At 26.9% G+C, this 21,846-nt stretch overlaps 1 protein-coding gene across 2 annotated transcripts; it reads right to left on the bottom strand.

The window, feature by feature from the left end:
- Positions 1-209: 209 nt before the first annotated feature.
- Positions 210-21,482, bottom strand: LOC100200440 (guanine nucleotide-binding protein-like 3 homolog). 2 transcript variants are annotated; one of them, XM_065818183.1, is made up of 13 exons: positions 21,349-21,482; positions 20,547-20,599; positions 18,253-18,304; positions 11,638-11,720; positions 9,279-9,713; positions 8,921-9,153; positions 8,672-8,783; positions 8,320-8,528; positions 5,413-5,512; positions 5,197-5,331; positions 3,622-3,681; positions 461-617; positions 210-354 (listed from the first exon to the last, which is right to left on the bottom strand). In XM_065818183.1, exons 1-13 carry the CDS (start codon positions 21,365-21,367, stop codon positions 287-289), a joined length of 1,716 nt encoding a protein of 571 aa, XP_065674255.1. In that variant the 5' UTR covers positions 21,368-21,482; the 3' UTR covers positions 210-286. The 2 variants fall into 2 exon arrangements, with proteins under 2 accessions (XP_065674255.1, XP_065674254.1); XM_065818182.1 differs by having other exon boundaries at positions 461-620; positions 21,349-21,481.
- Positions 21,483-21,846: the final 364 nt, after the last annotated feature.

The raw sequence follows: 21,846 nt of genomic DNA, 5'->3' as shown, positions 1-21,846 counted from the left end.
TGTTTGCACCTCTATATAAATAGCTTCCGGTTTTTAATGAATAGAAAAAAAGTAAATTTCAACCAGAGAAATTTTTTATTTATAAATTGAACTTAGACATTAAAAGATATTTTTAATTAAAAAACTTGCTATCGTAAATATCTATTATATCCTAGAAAAATTTGTCAAAAAAATCCAAGAAAAAAAAACAAAAAAAAATAATAATAATCTTGAAATAATTTCGTATATTTTTCAAAAAAATTATTTATTAACACGACAGCAAGAGGATTATTTTTAATTATTTTTACTACAAAACATTAAAATCATATTGTTCAGATTCCGGAATGCTGATTGTGCTTATTTGCTTCTTGTTTTCTAAATTTAAATTATAAAATCAAAATATAAAAGGTTTAAAGCCGTTTTGTAACTTTAAAATGAAAATTTATAATTTTAAATTTCAAAAAATGAAATAAATACTCACCCATTTTTCTTAATTCTCGTTTTTTTGATTTTATACGATTCTTCAATTGCTTATTTAACTGTTTATTGTGATCATTGGTATCATCAGTTTCACTTTTCTTTGACTGATTATCATTAAATGATACTTTCTTTTTTTTGGGTTTAATAATAACAATTTGCTGCTAAAGAAACAATATATATATATATATATATATATATATATATATATATATATATATATATATATATATATATATATATATATATATATATATATATATATATATATATATATATATATATATATACAGTATTGGACAAAACATTTGCAACCAACATCGAACAATGCTAAAAAGTGTTCCTAATTTTACATGTCTTAAAAACGAAACGAACTATACTACCACAGCAAACAGTTCAGGAGTCTGGAGTCATAGCATGCCATGACATGAGCAATCAGCTAACAGGTGACAGCACACAGGCAGAATTTCGTTGACAAGTGCCATTTTGCAGCGGACAAAACAAGTGCAACTTTTTTGGTTTGTTTCATTTTCTTAAGTCTGGTCCGTGTCAACGTCATGGAAGTTTTTTAATAATTAAAGAAAGTATCCAGAAGTTTCCAGAAGCATGCAAAAGCTTCCAGAAGTTTCCAGAAGAAGCATCTGGAAGCATCTAGTAGCATCCAGAAATATCCAGAAACATTCAGAAGCATCCAGATGCATCCAGAAGCTTCCAGAAGCATCGAAAAGAAGCATCTAGAATCTTCCAACACAGGTTCATTTTACTATATAAGAGACATGTAAATCGACATGTAATTCAGTCAGTATATGGAAGTCAATCAGTCAGTATTATCAAGACAGTTTATCGAAGGGAGTTTTATCATAGTGTTTTATCGAAGAACATCAATACAAGAAGTGAAATACAACAAGTGTTTCATTACATCAATACAGTCCACATCCAACCAAGACGTTGTGTTCCACAGAGCATTATTGTATCATCACGGTAAATGCAAAACTGTAAGCTTGAGAAGCGTGATTATTTATTTTTATTATTTTTATGACTTCAAGTGCAAAAATGGTTCCCGACAGTCTTGGATTGGAACTAAGAAAGAAAATTATTGGCGATTACGTAAGTGGAATGTCACAAAAAAGTATTTGTGATAAATATCGCGTAAAAAAAAGGACCGTATCAAGACTATGTTCCAAATATCGTTCTACGAGGAAGTTGGCAGCAGATAACAAAGGTGGAAGACCGCATTCCACCACTTCTAGAGAGGATTCTATGATCGTCAGATCTGTCAAGAAGGATCCCTGGATATCATCAGTCGAGATACAAAAGCAATTAGAGCTGCCTGTATCGGACCGAACAATCAGACGACGTGCTGTTGAAGCCGGATTGTTTTCTCGACGCCCTGCAAAGAAACCGCTGATTTCACTAAAAAACCAGAAGAAAAGACTGTTTGCTACATCTCATATTGACTGGAATGTGCAGAAATGGCAAACTGTCCTGTTCAGTGATGAATCGAAGTTCAACATCATTGGGAGCGATGGCATTTGCCGTGTATGTCGACCGGAAAACGCCTCGATTTACGTTACTGCCATAAAATCGTGAAGCATGGTGGAGGCAATGTAATAGTCTGGGGGTGTTTTTCTGCTAACAGTCTAGGTCCAATATATCGAAACGATGGAATAATGGACCGTTTCATGTATAAAAATATCCTGAAAGATGTTATGTTACCTCAAGCTGAATGGAATATGCCAATAAAATGGGTTTTTCAGCAAGATAACGATCCGAAACACACTGCAAAAGTAGTCAAGCAGCGGTTTCAAGACAACCACCTATCGGTGATGGATTGGCCGCCTCAATCTCCGGATCTCAACCTTATCGAGAACCTGTGGGAGATTGTCAACGGCAGAATTAATCGTGAAGGTGTTCGTAATAAGGATCAACTGCTTGAACAAATCCAAAAGGCCTGGGCAGCGATTCCACAAAGTTTCATTGATCACCTGATCGAATCTATGCCTCGAAGATGCAAGGCTGTGATCGACAACAAAGGATTCGCTACGAAATATTTATAGCGAAATACAGCTTGGTCAACATTTTGTCGAGTTGCACTTGTTTTGTCCAGAAGGAAATCAACTTTTTTTAATACTTTTGATTAATTTATTAATTTTCGTGTACAAATAATGAACTTTGTGATGAATAAAACTTGAAGAACTTTGTCTCTAAACAGTTACATAGTTATTTCTCTAAATTGAAAAAATGCAGCACTTTTATATAAAGAAACTAAATTAGCATTATTTGGTTGCACTCGTTTTGTCCGATACTGTATATACAAATTAGTAAAAAAACCAGGTAACAAAAGAATTTCAAACTATGTTAAGTAAAGTATATGACTAAAATTCAAATTTTAAAATTGTTATAAACACAGAAGGCATTTCATATAAAATTTTAAAAGTTTAAAAAAGTCATTAAATTGACGGAATTTATTGATGCCTGCAGCAATTGGACGAAGTTGTGACAAGTTTGCTGGATTCATGTTTTTTGGGATTAAATCAACACCATTATGTTAATGCCATATAGTTACATTTTTGAGTAATGGTAAAATGCAAGATCAGACCAAAAGATTGGTGAATCATTATGCCTTTGGATAATAGACAAAAGTTGCTTTTTTAAACATGCTTTTTACATAAACTTTGGGGTTTATGTTTCCATTCGTGAAAAAATGACTGGGTTATGAAACCACACAAACAATCGGCTTGCTAAACTAAAACTTTTCATTGATTTTAGCATAACTCAAGGGTTTTTTTCTTTCAGAAATGTATAAAATTGCTGGCCAGGGCACGTCAAACAGTCGAGTTTGCAGTAGCTTTTAATCATCCATTACAAAACGCTTTTAATTTTATTGAAATTTTTCTCGTGGCAGTTTTCGAATACGTTTTTAGCTCTTTACTAAATTGCCGTTAGGATCTACCAGGGAAACTCTGTCTTTTTGGGAACACCCATTTCTTATTTGAAATCCTGAACCGAGTACTCTGGATTTGTATTGATCCACCTAATTACTTTTTGATGAAGTTTTTAACTTGACAGATCTCTTTCTTGGTTTCTTGACTTTTTTTCCAATAACTACCAAAAACTAATAAACTACTTTATTTTTTAAACCAGAATTATTTTAAATCATAATACCTGTGTAATTTTGCCTGACTCATCAACATCATCTTCCATATTTTCGCAATCCTCAGTGTCCTATATAAATCAAAAACCATTAAATGTTAAAAATAATGTTTTATAGAAATGTTATCAGAGTGTTATTTAACAAATTAAATAACACTATCTGATAACACTATCTGATAGTTCTATAAAAATTAACGAAAAGAAAAAGAGTAATCTTTCACTAAAATCTTACTTTTTTTATATAAAAAAGTAAGATTTTAGCTTTTATCAATTTTCTTTTTTTGAAAAACATACTTACAATAGGAATATAATCACAAATACTGTTTATGTAAATTTTGTTATATATTAGATATGAAGATGGTTAGGCTAAAAAGACATCAAGAAAAAAAAATTTAAAAGCATTTGAAGTTAGTATAGACCTGTTAAGCATAATGACAGATCACTATTTAGTTACGTTGGATCTCTGAATTAAACGGTAAATTTTATATTTTAGATTGACGAAACAAAGCACTTTATCGTTTCGGAAGACATTTGCTTACTTTTTATTTTACCGTTACCATCTCATTATAACGATAAATAAAAAAATCTAATCTTGTTTCATTTCAAGACAAAACGAAACTTAATCCAAAAACCTCTAATTCTTTTGCTGTATCAAATTTAATGAAAATTAACATTTTTTTTTTAAATTAGAGCACTTTTTTTTGTGCAAAATATTAGGTAATACTTTAGCCAATAAGAAACCATTGTTTGTCTACAAGTTTTTTAGTTTTCAGTGAGAAAGTTCTTTAAAAATGGCTTCTCGAATAAGAATTTGTATTTCTATTGATATAGTTTTTAGAATATAGTATATAGTTATAGAATTTAATATTTATTTGTTTTTATAATATGTAATTATATGTTGTTTAATTACAATATGTAATTATGTTTATATGACTATAATTTTACATAAAATTATAATTTTACAAATAAAGTTTACAAAAATCGAATTACAACTAGTATGAAAATTTCGAAAAATTCATAGAAATTTAGAGAATAAATCTATTTCCTTTCTGCTTGGTTTTTTTCGGAACTTCTCGTCTCGTCTCGCCTGATTTTTCAATAATAAAGTTTTTCCTGTTACTTTTATTTTTTCTTGTTCTAATTTTAACCGATTTCTCGTTACCGTTTCAAAAATTCTGAGATGCAACAGCTTATGACAGATCACTATTTAGTTACAATGAAACATAATGACAGATCACTATTTAGTTACGCTGAAACATTTTGATGGTGTATAGACATGAAAACACAGAGCGACAACAAATAACTTCAATTTTTATGAAATAGTTGCTTCTTAGAAATAAAAAAAATAGAGACCAGAAAAAAATTTAGAAATAAGTGTGTAAAAAATGACATTAGGATGTTAAAATTTACAAATAACAGGTAAACAAGTTGAAACTATGAAAAATATTGAACTAATGTAACCAACAAGTCTAGCAAATGAACGATAATGATGATAATTATCAAAACTTGATCATTATCATTTTGGAAAAAAAAAATTAGATACTAATAAACAATAACGATTTTTGTTTTTATTTAGAATTTTATTACTTTATTTTCATCTTCACTGTCTTCATCTTTAATTTCTTCCATCGCAGTTGGTTTACCAGGGTCTAACACAAGAGCAAATTCCATATTCTGCACAAGACTATTTAAGTCTAACTTCTCTTCCTCTTCAAGAGTTTTCTAAATATTACATTAAATAAATTCATAATGGACTTCATATTTTTAAAAATGGTAAAAAAAAAAAAAAAAAAAAAATTTTACTAAATCAAATTCAGCGCCCCAATATTGTTGTATAGTTGAAGATGAATGTTCTGTATTGATTTGATCTATTGGCGGATGTGTGTAAAACGTTATTTTTCCACTTAAAAAATAATAAAAACAACAACACCTATATATATATGTAAATAATTAGTAACTTATATATATCAATTTATATAATTTTATGAATTATATATATATAAGAGACACAACATCAGGGCTTTGGAGTGGATTCATAGTCAGAGCTATCCGGAGAGTTCATGATTTTACATGGAGCCGAGCTGGAATTAAAATATTTTCTGTTGGAGCCAGCTCCACCCTTTGATATATTGAAATATCAAAGTTCCATAAAGTTATTATTTTATGAGATTTTTTTTAAGAATTTAAACAATTACGCTAATTAAAATATTTATAATTTATTTAGAAATATAGCATATTTTCATATGCTTTATAAAAAAACAAACTGTTAAATAATAGATGTGCAACTTGAGGCACAAAGGCACATTTTTATAATATAATTTTAATATTTTATATGTTTTTGTTTACTTTAAAAAAATCGTAAGCATTTTTTGAGAATTTAATTTTTATCCAATTATTTTGTGTAATATATCAAGTGGTTCATATTGTCGAGTACGATAAGTTACTTTAAAATAATACTTCTAAACAATGTCAATGATTGGTTAACGAAAATATACTTAATCTATGTGCTAAGTCACATAATTTGTCTTAACATTTTTAATTAGTTAAAACATTTTTAAAAAAGATTTAAACACGCGAGTTCCAAATTTTAAAATGATTTTAAAAAGGTTGTTTTTTTTTATAATTGATATTATTTTTGTTTATACTTTTTTTTATTATTTTATTATTACTTTAAAAAAATTTTTAAATAGATTTTTCTTTTTACTTTTATTTAGACATAAATTTTTTAATTGTATATTTATTTATGTTTGTGTGAGTTGCAATAACGCTTTGTGTTGATTTTCTTTAGTTAATCAAAAATGGAATAAAAATAATTTATGAATAATAAAGTTTGTAAATGGAATTTTTAAAAATATACACCAAAATAATTTCACTCTAAATAAAAGTTTTATTTCGGTAGTGAAGATGATTCCATAAGTTAGTTATTTAAAAAGCAACAGTTTTTGTGTTTTTTTAATTATTAATACAAGTTAATTATAGTGCTATATAATGGTTAATTGTCATTTATGAAAAGAAAGTTGAAATACAGGAAATAATGTTACAGAAATTTATTTATGTGAAAATAGATGCAGCCACTTGACACTAAAAGAACTATTTAGGAATAAATATTCAATATTATTATGCAGGAAAAAATCAAGTTAAAACGTTGGCACTGATAGATACAAAAGGACAGCACAACTCTGCTGCTATCAAAAAAATGGTGGAAGACACTCTATATAGATTTGGTATCAGCAAAGATCAAATAATATGTGCAAGTGTAAACAATGCAGCCAATATAATTAGAGCAATCACACTTTTAAACGAACATTCAGGTGATGAAAATTTTCGAGATGAAGCTTTGCAGGACAAAGAACAAAAGCAGTTTTTACAACAGGATACAAAAGAGGAGTTTTTATAACATGATACAAATGAGGAAGAAAGTGCAGCATCCTGGGAGGAAAATCTAGCCTTTGTCCTCCCAAAATGGTGTCAACAATTGTCTTATGACATTAGGCTGATGCGCTGTGTTATTCACACTTTACAGCTAGCTATTTGTGATGCTTTAAAAAAAACATACATTGCCCAACTTTAAGCATAATTACATTATTAAGAAACTAAGAAACTCACATACAATATCATTAGTAAGGAAGCAATGCAAGGTTGTTCCGTTTTTAGATAACAAGACATACTGGGGTTCTACGTTTCGGGTGATTGAAAACATTTCTCTTGAGACCACTGTGTAAGAAACTTGCTGCAGTTGATCAGATATTTTTTCTATGTCCTAAAAAATGGGATGAGTTGAGTCATCTTCACAAATTTTTAGAAAAGCCGTATGATGTGACAGTTAAACTTCAAGGAACCGACATCACTCAAGGAGAGTTCCTAAAAGATAGTTGAAATTGAAATCTGACCTAGAGAAGAATCAAGGATTAATTGCAGAAGACATTTCAAAATCAATACAGAAATGAGAAGAAAAACTTTTTGATAATGATATATTTCTAGCTGCAGTTTATGTTGATGTTAGATATAGAATGCTGTTGGAAGAAAACCAGATAATACAAGCAAAACTAAGCTTTAAAATAATAGCAGAAAAAATTTATAAGAGATGCCAAAAAGATAATAATAAGTCAAGAAATAAGAAACATCGCTGAGCCATCTGCAACACTTCTTTTAGTTTTAAGTGAATCTAATTCCGATGGAGAAGAGGTTGAGTTTGAAAAAGGGCTTGATAAAAAAGAAAAAAGGAAAAGTGCGACCAAAATTAGTTTTAATGATAAAAATACTTTTAATACAAATTTTATGGACAATTGTAGGGTAATAGTAGAAATGGGACATTTAAAAGTAAAATCAGCTTTTGAGGGAATTGAAGAATACCCAAAAAGAAAACAAGAAGCATGCAGAGTAGTCACTTGTATGCCTGTCTCACAAGCAAAAGTAGAGAGGTTATTTTCTGCACAAGTTTATATCAAGCGATCTGCGTTCCTTGCTCAAACCAGATATTCTAGACAATATTTTATTTTATTATAAGCCGGAGCCAATTTTCAGACCTCTGCTCCAAACCCCTGCACAAAGTTGTATAGATTTTTTAAGTATTTGACCTATAAATTTCTATTATGCTATTTTTTTATTTTTACAGAACTAGTACAACTTGATTGTTTTACATTTTATTTGAATGTATAAATTAAATCTTTTAATTCACTAAATATATATCATATATCAATACTATCATACCTATTCCAATCTTGTAACAACACTTTTGCGGAAGCATGAACATCTGCAACACCACCCTTTTTTAGTTTTCCTAATCTTTTTGCAAACAAAACTAAAAAGTCATGAGCATCAGAATAATCAGCTACACAATACTTTTGCATTATCATTGTCTTTTCACATCTACTAAGAATAGCTTCAACTGGTTTTATTGGGTCAAGGATTTGTTCAACCTGTGAAGACTTGAAGTATTAAAGTGTCTGCCAAAAAAATATCTATGAATATTTAATGCATAAATAAATTCAAATTTTAAAATTACACTTGAAAATTAAATTTCTTATAAAAACAAAAGTTGTATTAAAAAAAAAAAAACTACCTTGACAACATTTCTTAAAATAACTTGCATATCTGTAGAATTCGAACCCATTACTACACCTGGGCAATCAAGCAATTTAACATGCTTATCTAGTTGAACCTCTTGCATACTTCTGTGATTAAAAAATATAAAAGTTATTATGGACAAATTTTTAAATAAACTATGTCATAATGTTTATTAGACAATTTTTAAAATTCAAAATAAAAAAGTGTTAATTTTGCTTTCGAAAACTTTTTTACAAATATTTACTTGGTCAGCCCAGGGGTCGAACCAACCAAGCATGCTTTTGACCTCCTTAAACTATTTATAACACTACTTTTCCCCACATTTGGCAGACCAACAATTCCAACAGTTATGCTTGTTTTGATACCAGAATTCCTACAATAGTTTGCTAACAGCTTTAGCAATGTACTAGCACCTAGACAATTGCTACTTTGTAACAGTTCTTGTGAAGCAAGATCAATAGGAACTTTGGATTGGCCCTATAAAATGCAAAAGATAACTTTTTCATTTTTGTAGGAATTTGTAAATAACCTTAATTAGAACTTGAAATTAATTTTGTAAATAATTAAAACTTTGAACTTTAAAAAACAATAGATATAATTACCAATTTGCTTTTCTGGTCTTGTGTGGATGCTTTGAATGCAACAGCTGGTAATGTGTTACGTAAATATTTTAACCATTTCTCTACAATATCTTTTGGAACTAAATCAATTTTATTGAGTAATAATATTAATTTTTTATTAGGTCCAGACGCCGTAACCATTTCTTCAATCTGTGGACATCGACATCCCATTGGATCACGTGCATCTAACACTTCAATAATAACATCTGCAGCTTCTATGACTTTTTTTAACTCCTTCATGTAGGTTTTTTTAGATTTTGACTGTGGCTGTGCATCTTCGTCTTTAATTTGTTTATTTGCATGTTTTTTTTCATATTGTGCAGCACGCCTCTCAGCATCTTTTTGTAAATCTTCTAGTTTTCTCTTTCTATTAACATCATTTTTTTTCTTTTTTGCTTTTTCAAGTTGTTCCTTTTCCTTTATTTAGAGTAAAAAGTAAAACATATTTAAATCATGCAAAGTAATTTTTTAACAATACAAAAAATAATCCCTTAATAAATGATAAAAAAAAAAAGAATAGGCAATTAAATATTTTTCTGTTTGTCTATTTTGTTCATTTTCTTAAGTCAATTCAACTATAGTTCTTAACCCAAGAGATAATATAAATAAAATAACTTTAAGAGATGATAAAAATGAAGTAATAAAATAAACAAAAATTAAAAAAAACTAAAAAATACAAATGTACAAAAGAAGTTAGTACAACATTGTTGAGTTTTAAAATTTTTTAATTATTTTTTAAAGACATATTTTTTTCACATAAATTAAGTATTAAGAGTTAATTTATTTAAATTTGTTTTATTTTGATTGTATTATTTGAATTATTAAATTATTGAAATTCCTAGGGATCATAAGTTTTGTAAATGACATGCTTTTTGACCTATAGGTCAAAAAGTTTGAAAAAGTCAAAAAACTGCATTGGATAATCAAATGTTTCAGTGATGTTTTTATAGGCTGCTTGTATACTAGTGTCATAATTATTTTGCTGCCACCCACTTGCTTTTGCCCTTAGCTTTAAAAAGTGACATGAATGATCTAAAGGCCACAGGTTCAAATCTATAATTGGATCAAGTTAATCCATTTACCTCTGTTCTTTTAAATTTTCTAGAAGAAAAAAATTACATTAGTTCCATCTGATGTAAAATCTTTGATTTATTTAAATTAGAAATACAGTTAAAGAATCTTTACATATCATCAGATGAAGTTGAGCGCCCTGTGAACTCTGATTTAATATAATGAGTTTTACATACCAACTTTGTTATCCTAAAATTAAACCAGAAGGCCCACTTAACTCTTTAGAAAAATGTTATGGATTCATCAAATACTTTAATATAGTGCATTAGATAGCCTAGATAGTAAATCATTTTGAAAAAAAAAAGAAAGTCAAAATATTGCAACATAACTTGCCTTAGTGGGTCTACATTAAAACAACTTAGCAATGTCACTATATGAAAACATTTTACTAAATAATATTCCAGAATCAGTTAAAGAACTCATTGAATAAGAAATACAAAGAAATACAAAGCTATAAACAAGAAAAAGCAAACATTTAACAACAAAATACTAATTAAAAAAAAAATATGTAAAAAAAGACGTAGAAGATACTTGAAACAAGTAATAATAAACTTACAAAGAGAATTTTCTATAGTCTCGAACTGTTTTCTATAGTCTTAAGCTCTATAACTGTTTTCTATAGTCTCAAGCTCTATAACTGTTTTCTATAGTCTCAAGCTCTATAACTGTTTTCTATAGTCTCAAGCTCTATAACTGTTTTCTATAGTCTCAAGCTCTATAACTGTTTTCTATAGTCTCAAGCTCTATAACTGTTTTCTATAGTCTCAAGCTCTATAACTGTTTTCTATAGTCTCAAGCAAGAACAATTATTTTACTTCGCTTAGGTTAAACATTTATTTAGTCGAACCATTTTCCTTGGTCCTTTGGAGGTTTGAGAAAACAGGAATTTACTACATGCAAATTTCCAGGATTTTTCAGAATAACTAAAAAAATCCAAAACTTTCCAGGACTTTCTAAGACCACTTTTAAATTCAAGGACTTTCCAAGACTGGTGGGAACCCTATTTAACTCAATTACTTTTAAGAAAATGCACACAGTTTAATAAACTACTTTAAAGCATTTGTAAAATTATAAAGATAGGACTGTCAGAAGTATTTTTCAAACTACAAAAATTACAGAGCTAAAGGATTCCTACGTAAACTTGAAAACTCAATTTCAAAATACACCCCTAGCTGAGCTGATTGCATGTTTTTTAAAAAAATATTACACTTTGGCAACAACACACAAAATCAACAATAATTCATTAATTATTCAATTGTATTAAACTTACAAGCTGTTTGCGTTCTTCTATCTGCTTTAAAAGTTTCTCTTTAAATGGGTATGAATTTGGAATTCCAGGATCTTTTGGTTTTCCTAAAATTATAAACAAATATTTTATAAGGGGTTTGTAATCCCAGACTCTATTTTTCAATCCTGGGAATTTGGTATTACATTTACTTAGCCCTGAAATTCTGGGATTGAACCTGAGATTTTTAAATACGATTTTTAAAAGATATTTACATTTTATTATTGTAAGATTTTGAGAAAATTAATAACACGATACACTCAAAAATAGGTTTAAATAAAACTATTTATTAAATTATTAAGTATCTTTATTTTTTTAATATTATACATAAAACAAACTTAAATGAGCTGTAGGCTATTTTTCATTTCACATCTATAACGTTAAATCCTAGGATTAAATGCCTAATTCCAGGATTAAATACTCAATCTCTGGATTTCGATTTATTAAAAACGGCAGGATTCCGGAATTTTAGTATCCTATTTCCCCAACCTTAATATAATATTAATTTTATAAACATTGGAATTGGAACATTAAGGAAATTAAGTGCACTTAGGAACAAGTTTATTTTACAAATAAACAGTTATAAAGCTGAAAACAATACTAACTGGGGTTTAAAAACCTATTAGTCTTTTTTTCTTTTATTTTCACACTCACCTCCCTAATTTCACTCACCTCCCTAATTTTATTTTCACACCTCCCTAAGGATGATGAGCTTGATTTTGAGGATAACTTTTTTGATATCTACTTTTAACACTATGCAAAAAGTTTTATAACTCTCTCAATTATGAACCAAACGCTATTTGCTTCAATATTGAACGGTAGAGCCACTCTGTATTATTTATATGACTATGTATAAAGATAAATCTATTATGTATACATTTAATCATATATATATATATATATATATATATATATATATATATATATATATATATATATATATATATATATATATATATATATATATATATATATATATATATATATATATCAGAGGTGTACACTTGTGGTTGCCCGATGGTGCCAGATGAACGAATTTTGTGAAGGGCGACAAATATTCTTTTGATGCAACTAAGTCACATGAAAAGGCGTCTATTAAATTTCATCGGTTGTTCTAGTTTTTAATTTTTTAATTCAAAAATTCTATAAAAAATAAAGTAACTATCTAAAATAACAATAGGACTATATTTTGAAAATCACAATGTCAAAGTTTGCTTTCCGCATTTTCTATTATTAATTAGAACATAAGAAAATTGTACAAGCATTTAAACGTATTAAATAAAATACTTCCTAAATAAAAACTAAAAAGTTTCATTGTTTAAACAAAAATACAATTTTTTTTTTAACTCACAGATTTTATTTAAGGATTTAGAGATAAAGTAATAGAACTAAATTTACCATAACTTTTTATAAATGTGGAAAGTGTACAGTTAAACTTTTTTGGAAAATGTAAACTTTGAAAGCATTTGAGTTAATCAAAAACTTTTTTTTGTGGAATATTTAGATTATCTTTAAACTTCGTTTCTGTGACATTTATGGAGAAAATATTAGGATTTAAAAAAAGCATTTAACCGCAACTCAGAATTTTCTAAAGAAACAAATTGTTTTATAAAAAAAATTTTAACTTAGTTTCAAAGGCATGTAAAAGAGTAAAACATTGAATGTAAAATTTAGTTTCAAATAAATGTAAAATGGTTTTGCAATTTTTATTAGAGAAGTTTTTTTCTAATTGCCTGCTAATGTCTAACTGTTGCTAGTCTCTCCATCATAGATTATCATAGATTATTAAAACAAAGAAGTTTTTCACAAAAGTTTTTTGTTTCTTATTAATTCAATATCATGTAAAGTTCTTTTGACATAATAATTTATGAACATAAATTATGTTTACAAATATATTCTATGTTTATATTCTTAAAAATACTACATTAAATACGTAAAAATTAAAATAAATAAATAGTGATTAACAAACAAAGAATTATGTTAAGTATAAGATTATTTTAAGAAATAAATTATAAGAAAATATAATCTTTTTCAAATACCGAATTTAGATTCTATTAATAATTTTTGTTAAATTAGTTTAAATAATTTTAAAACTAAATTTAATTACAACATGATACTTTAAATACTTTTAAAATATCAATAGTTTTTAAGCTCCTGTAACAAAAAAAATCTTAATAATTAAAACACATTAAATGCAAAGGGTTTAAAAGAAATTTGTAAATTGTTTTTTTATATATGCCAATACTTTATTTTTGTAAAATAGTGCGCAAATTTTTTTGGATAAAATTCAAGTGAAAAACCTAATTCGCTTAATTCAAGTGAAAAACCAAATTCCCTTAACTTAAGTGAAAAACCTAATGACATATATATCTGCATGTGCTTTATCTGAAAGTAGAAAAGTGAATGTTATCAATAGTTTACAACATTACTTTTATTTAATGCTAATTGTTTCTACCCTACACTTAGCCCTATAATGAAAAATGGCTACAATATGCAAGAAATCGGTTAAATGCAAAATTTTTTATAAAAAATAGCGACAGGCAACTCAAAAAGTGAGCGGGTGACCAAAATTAACAAACTGTTTATTTTCAGTCGCCCTTCTGACGATCAACCAAAAGTCCAAGTGTACACCCCTGTATATATATGTGTGTGTGTGTGTGTGTGTGTGTATGTGTGTGTGTGTGTGTGTGTGTGTGTGTGTGTGTGTGTGTGTGTGTGTGTGTGTGTGTGTGTGTGTGTGTGTGTGTGTGTGCGTTGACCCTTCACCAAGAAGCATTAAGCTGCACTCATTTTAAGTAAAAAAAATTTCTATGCATCAAGCCATTTTTGTTAAGCCAATTCTATTGGAATATTGAAATCATCTTCTTTTGTCATAAAATAACTTTTTATATTCATTTTACATTTAAAGAACTTTATTTATATATTGTTTCAAATAGATGAATTTTTTTCATCTCATTACAAAATTGTTTATTATTAACTGTTTATTTTTATAAACAGCACTTTTATATAATAATCTTAATAAATAAGCACTTTTACCGCATAAACCCAGTTTAAGGCTTTTCAGGCAATAATATTTTAGAGAATTTTGTAATTTAGTTAAAATTATTTTAGTTAATTTAAAATCAATCAAGTTTAATTAATTAATTTTATTAACATTTCAATATAACGAAAAATTTTCATGACTTAAGTTACTAAGCATTATTAAAATTGGTTCATTAAGTAGTTGATAAAAAATTTATGAAATTAAGAGTAACACCTTCACACACAAAAAAACTAAATTGATAAAACAAACAAAAAAAGATTTTGAAGTTATGCATAAGAAATGAATAATCTCCATAAGGAAACATAATTTTCAAATACTGAATTAAATTTTACTGGTAAATTTTGTTATAGTTATATTGTTTAATTTAAACAAATTTAAACTTTAAATGACTTTCAATGCGGTTTAAAATTAAATTAAATTACAAACTTAAAATACTTAAATGACACAATTAAACTTTTAACAATTAAATATGTGCACCTTGTTTTTTCTTACAAGAACTGACTGACCCAGTTTATTCTAATCTCAAATTACTAAATCTTATAATTTATTCCTGAAGGTTGGAAGCTTGGAAAATCTTTAGCAATGTCATTAGTAAAGACCTAACATTCTACCTCTCATACGGATCTAATTTCATTATTCTCCCAAGAATTTTCTACCTCTCTTTTTATTATTTTCCCAAGATTTTCTACCTTATGTTCTCTTCCAAGAATAAGGCTGAACTATTTGCATAGAGAATTTCCTTTTACTCATCTCTATTTTCCCCAAGAATTTTATTACCTCTCACAGGAATAAGGCAGAACACAGAACTTTTCCTCATACTCATCTCTTTAATCTAATCTGAATCTATTGCTAGATCCTGATTACTCTTGCTTCAGTTGCTAAAGTTATTTTTCACGTAAACTCCTTTACTAAACAACATTTCTATTACAGTCTTACATAAGTGATCTCTCATAGGGTGCATCACAAAATAACAATTTAAAAAATTGATTTTGTCTGACACCTAATTGTGTTCTATATATCAAAAAAACAATGACTTTCAAAAATTTTAGAATAAGAAATAATTTTAGAGGTCCCCCGACACCCTTGAATATTTGACCATTCCCTAATGATTTCAAAAAAATAGATTTTTAAAAGTAGGTCATGTTGGGTCTCAAATTAAGTGATATTTTATAAAAATTTTAAAAATAATCATCATTTTATTAAAAGAAATTCACATTAGATTTTACTGCAATATGACATTTTTAAAATGAAAATGAAAAAGGTGCATTTTTTGTAGTTTTATATATACATAGCAGTGAAATATAAAATATTTTTTTTTAATTATTTTTGAAATTTTTTTTAAATTTTGCTTAATTTGAGACCCAACACGACCTACTTTTAAAAAACTTTATATTTTATAAATATTAGGGACTGGTCAAATATTTAAGAGTGTCAGGGGACCTCTAAAAATATTTCTTATTCTAAAATTTTAGCTCCCTATTTTACTTTCTTGCCAGATTTACTTAGCAATAGCTCTTTACTGATATTATTAATTTATTTGTCCAAAATAAGTGAACAATTGAATAATCAATAAAAAGAGGAGGTGGAAAGATAAAAAGGTTTTGTTGACAAAAACAAAGTGAATCCTATCATCTGGTCAATTACAAGAAATCCATACCAATCCCAAAAAGATCTTACCAAAAAATTCAAATGCAGTCAATTCCTTGTCAGAAAAGCACTTGAGAGCAAGGGTTCAAAAAAAACTCTGAAGCGATCAATTGAAAGAGTAATTTGCCTCAAAAAAAAAGTTTGATTCACAGATCCTTGTGTGGCAAGCGATTTGCTCATGTGGCATTAAGAGTGCTCCATTTGTCTCCTGAAAGACTTTGACTTCTAATTTGTACATCACTGAATGTCTTCACAAACCTCTTTCCATTTATTAACAAACACAGCAATACAGTTATTTTTTAGCCCGATTTGGCAACAATGCTATACTCTAAGAAGACAATTGAGTAGTACAACCAAAATGGTATAAAAACTTTCGAAAAAGGTTTAAAAAATTTAACACAACACTGATATTTACATTTGTTAAAAGTAAAATTGCATCATTAACAAATTTTAAAGTAGCGCGTTGATATTAATTTTATTTTAAACCGCTTTAAAAATGACTTAAACTGATATAACAAAAATAACACTGAAATCTAAATTCAGTATTTGAAAAAGATTATACTTCTTTATAATTTTTTCTTAAAACAATCTTCTGTTTTGTTCACATTCTATTTATGTTTTGGAAGTCATTATTAGTACGTGCAAACAAGTAATGTCCACACAATAGAATTTTTATTTTTACAAATAAGATATACATAAATATAATTTTAATAATGTTCATAAATAAATGTCAAAAAAACTTTACACATTACTGAATTAATAAGAAACACAAATTTTTAAAAATATTTGTGAAAAGAAAACATCAATGAACATAATACTGCACAGTAAAACAAAGTTTTTTTTGACAACCTTTAACAGTTTAAGGTCGGCAAAAAATTGGGCTGTATGTATATATATATATATATATATATATATATATATATATATATATATATATATATAGAGATATTCTATATATATACAAATTTATAAGATGCTTTACACTTGAAAATTTTCACAGAAAACTTATATTTATATTATATTTCACATTGTCATATCTTAAAAGAACATGGAAAATGTTTTAAAATTCATTCATAGAAATATATTGCAAATTTAATTTTTTTTTAATGAAACTGGATACACCTTTAAGGTAACTATCAATACAAAAAAAAAATAGTTAAGAAGGTACTTTGAAATATCTACATAAAAATAAACATAAAGAACAAATTGAAATAAAGTTACTTATCTTCAGGGCGAGGCTACACAAAAAGTTTTTAAAGAGGTCAAGAATCGCAATAAATTTGCTGATTTATCACATGTAAATAATAACTGCTTTTATAACCTTCATTTATAGGATGAAACAGCATGAATTACAAGACAGTTATTTTACTGAAAAAAAATATTGTTTTCAAAAAATATTTTCTAGGGATATAAAATTCCTAATCTTTTTTCACTTGCCAACAAAATTCATATTTTAACATATTTTAGGCTAAAAAATAAAAATATATGAATAAATTTTGGTTGCTCTCAATAATGTTTTAATCTTTTTTTTTTTATATATATATATATATAGCTTGTATTCTAATGTGTAAAAATTCATGTTTATTTTTTTGGCCTGCCCTAACATTTACTGGTTTAGAGAGAAGATGCAAAAAAAGTTGCTGCTGCATCATCTTAGGGTTTTGGTTGGAGCAGAAATAAGTTTTTCTCATTATTCTTCATTTTTTTGAAAAACCATAAAGAAAAAAGTCAGCATTTTTGCATTTCATAATCAAGTTAAGGTGGTTTAGCTTGACTATGGACTTTTATATTTAAATAAAATTTGAATAAATTTAGTCTTAAAATTCTAGGGAAACTTCAAGTATTTCAAAAAAAATTATTAATCAATCAAACAAATTTATTCAAACAAAGTTCCTTATTTAAGTACATACTGGTTGATTTAAGTTTTGCTTCTTTTCTTTTCTTTCGATTATGTTCAGCAACCTAAAAATACATTCATGAAAATAAAATAATAACTTTACATTACATATATGCATAAAGATTCTATTAGCTATACATTATATATCAGGGCTAATTTTGGTTAGCTTTATCATATATGGGGGCTGAGATAAATATTTGAAGTTTAATATTGCTTATTCAAATGAAGCACAAAATGAAATGTGCGATCAACATTTGATTTATTAATGGGACAACCAAGTCCAATTCATATTTTGTGTCAAAGAAAATGGTAAAAATTAAAAGCTAAAAAGTTATAAGTAAATTATACTTATTAAAATTTGATAATGAAAACACAGGCTTTGGCAGGAATGGCAAACTACAGCCCGCGCCAGCCTCCATACCCATACATCAAAAGTAGAACAAAAAAAACAATCAAAAATGCATACAAATACCTCTGAGCAAAAAAAAAAGTTCTGCATAACTTAGAAAAACCTTACAAGTACTCATTTACTAAAAGTTTACCTACAGACTTTTTTATTGATTTGTTACACCCACTCGTTATTATAGTGATTGTCAAAATTTTAAAGCTAAAAAAACAAATACTATCCTTGCAATGAAAAAGGAACAGAATAAAAGTTCCAGTAAAAATATTCAAAATTATCAAAACATAACTTAAATTTCTCAAAAAAGCCAGTGCAAGACTATATAGACAGCTATATAAGCTTATTAACTTTATCAAAAAATCTAAATAAACTTTTTATGAGTATTTAATACTTTTTAATTATGTTGTTGTATTAAGAAACAAAAATTTTAATAGATGTTTAATTATCTTAAGGGAATCCTGAACCTCCAAGAAATTCATATTAAAGAAATGATAAAAAAAAAATGTTTGGGCTAAATTTCTTTGATTAAAACAAAATAAATGCATACCAAGAAAAACTAACTTCTTTATTTTATTCAAAGCTAGCAAAAATAATAAAGAAATATAAATACAAAACAACTGTTGTTGACAATTGTTTTCCTTGTACATATTTTCACTGTTAGCAAAAAAAAAAATTGAAAATTTGTTTATTTGACGATTCCGAAAAGAATAAATCAACTTGACCTTGGAGAAAGACATGGCAAGGAGCAACATGGAAATGGAAAAAACAATGTAGCAGCACTCCGTTGCCAATCAGGCTATTTGTCAGTCGATGTAGCAGCACTTTGTTGCGCGTCAAGCTATAAGATAGTCGATGTAGCAACACTCCGTGCATGATTTACAGTAAAAAAGATAAAAATAAAAACATTTTATTAAAAAAAATAAAAATATTGTTTATATTATTAAAAACATTCAGAATGTTTTTAAAAACGTTCCGATCAATTAAATTTGCGTTTTTGCGGGGTTTTTAAAAACCAATTAATTTGTAATTAAATTAATGGTTTTAACTTTCTGACAACAGGCAAACATTGGACAAAAGTCAAAAGTAATTAAAAGTGACGTATTTGTTGGCATAAGAATCATTTTTTTCCTTCCGTACTCCCAAATGCAACAATCTAAAGAACTATATATATATATATATATATATATATATATATATATATATATATATATATATATATATATATATATATATATATATATATTATATATATATATATATATATATATATATATATATAACCATCATTTTATGAAAAATTTTATTTTAGATTTCACTGCCTGGAAAATAACATTTTTAAACTAAAAACTAAAAATATGTATTTTTACAATGATTTTTTTTATAATTTATTAATTCTCGTATTATTAATTTTAAGATAAAAATTAAAAATTTTTATTTTAAAATAAAATTTTAAAATAATTTTAAAATTTGTTTTTGAGTGATCTTTTTCTTTTAATTTTCCTATTTAGTATAACATTTTATCAGAATTGTCTTACATGTTATTTAACTGTTTGTCAAATAGTTTCAGTAAATATTCTTAAATTACTTCATAGTTGAAAATAAAATTAAAAATACAATAAAAATAGTTAGTTGAAAAGAAATTTTTCTTGTAAAATATAATAATAATATAAGTAACAGAGTCTATATTTTTTTGTTTATTAATTTAAATCAAGCCAAAATACAATGTATTAGTAATAGTACTATTTAACACAAACAATGTCTTAGTGTTGCAGTGCTTCAAGCAATCATCTTTTCTGTAAGAACTTTTGAAATTAATAATATATTATTGGGTACTAGGATTTTTGCAAGGTGGCTAAGGTAAAAAAGTAACACTAAAACTTAAATAAAACCTAATTAATAAAAACCTTTTTTACTATCTTGAAACGTTTTCGACAAGTCATTCTTTTACTCTTCGAATCTAAATTTATATAAATTCCAGTAAATAAATTAATTCCAATTATAATATTATTTCTACTCTATTGCTAATAACCAATTATAATTGACTTAAAATTTAAATCTTTGATACTTATAACAATACAGTAAAATTTGGGCCATTTATGAAAAATGTTTAAGTTAATATTAAAATATTAAATGATAATAATATTTGATTAATATATTAAATATGATAAGTTTAAATACAACTTTTTTTTGGCCATTCATGTTTTAAGATAAACACAAAAATAAATTCTCTTTAATATTTTTAAAAGATAAAAGATTTACTAAAATCTTCGTTTGTTTTTGTAATGTTTAAATAAGATATATACTTGCTGAAATGAGGTTTTACTAAATTAATTGATTTATTCCAAATTAATTAAAGCTGCTTCAAATACCTTAAAAAAGATTTATAACTTGTAGCTATGAATGGACTTTGCATACCTATCAAATTAATTATCTACCAATGACTGAAACCTGGCAATTTCAGGCAAAAAAAATTGTGCCTTCTGCAGGCACAATTTTTTATATAATACAAGTACCAGTTTTGAAAAACCCTTAACAAACTACGAAGCTAAAGTTTAAAGTAAATTACTCTTAATTTTGGTGATATATTAAAGGTATGCTCATTAATTTTAGGCGTTTGTGTACTCTTTTACTTTATAGTTTCTAAATCGTATAATAAGTTTAACATATTGAGAACATCTCAGTTTATTACAGATATATATCACTTACTTAATTTAGGTTTAGACATGATAGTGTTTATAGCAAAATAAAACCATGTGCATTTAATGTGTTTAAAACGCTCGTGTAAAATGTCACGACTATGTTAATCGATCGTTTGAATCTGAAGTTTAACGTTTAATGTTAAACGAGTTAAATCGATTTACCGATTTAACAAATTAACCTACCCTTTTTTTAAACAAGTGTCGTGGGGAAGGGGTCTTTGAAAGCATACAGGTGCGTACATGGGGAGGAGGTCCTAAATCAGCGGTTTTACTGCGTATGTACATAATGGATGCTTCCTTGTATAAAAAATATGAGTTTTTTTAAAAATCTTTTTTTTTAATATCAAGTTTTTTTCAAATTTTTTGTATTTAGGCAAGAAGTGCACACACCTCACGACAAAATCAAAGTTGCGTACAGTGACGTAACTATAGGGTGGCAACGCTTGCTAAACGCCGCAGGCACCGTGGAGGCTGTAGCCCTGGTCTGAAGTGCAAATAAACTTGC

Source organism: Hydra vulgaris, chromosome 14, assembly GCF_038396675.1.
Source record: "Hydra vulgaris chromosome 14, alternate assembly HydraT2T_AEP".
Taxonomy (NCBI): domain Eukaryota; kingdom Metazoa; phylum Cnidaria; class Hydrozoa; order Anthoathecata; family Hydridae; genus Hydra; species Hydra vulgaris.
The sequence above is the reverse complement of the archived record's forward strand: the minus strand, read 5'-3'. Positions and strand labels throughout refer to the sequence as shown.

What these genes read in the sequence shown, in the direction of transcription:
- LOC100200440 (XM_065818182.1), bottom strand. An exon ending in AAGACCAGAAAAGCAAATTG is followed by an intron (nt 9,154 to 9,278) that starts GTAATTATATCT and finishes TGCATTTTATAG; the next exon opens with GGCCAATCCAAAGTTCCTAT. An exon ending in TTGTTACAAGATTGGAATAG is followed by an intron (nt 5,513 to 8,319) that starts GTATGATAGTAT and finishes TTATTTTTTAAG; the next exon opens with TGGAAAAATAACGTTTTACA.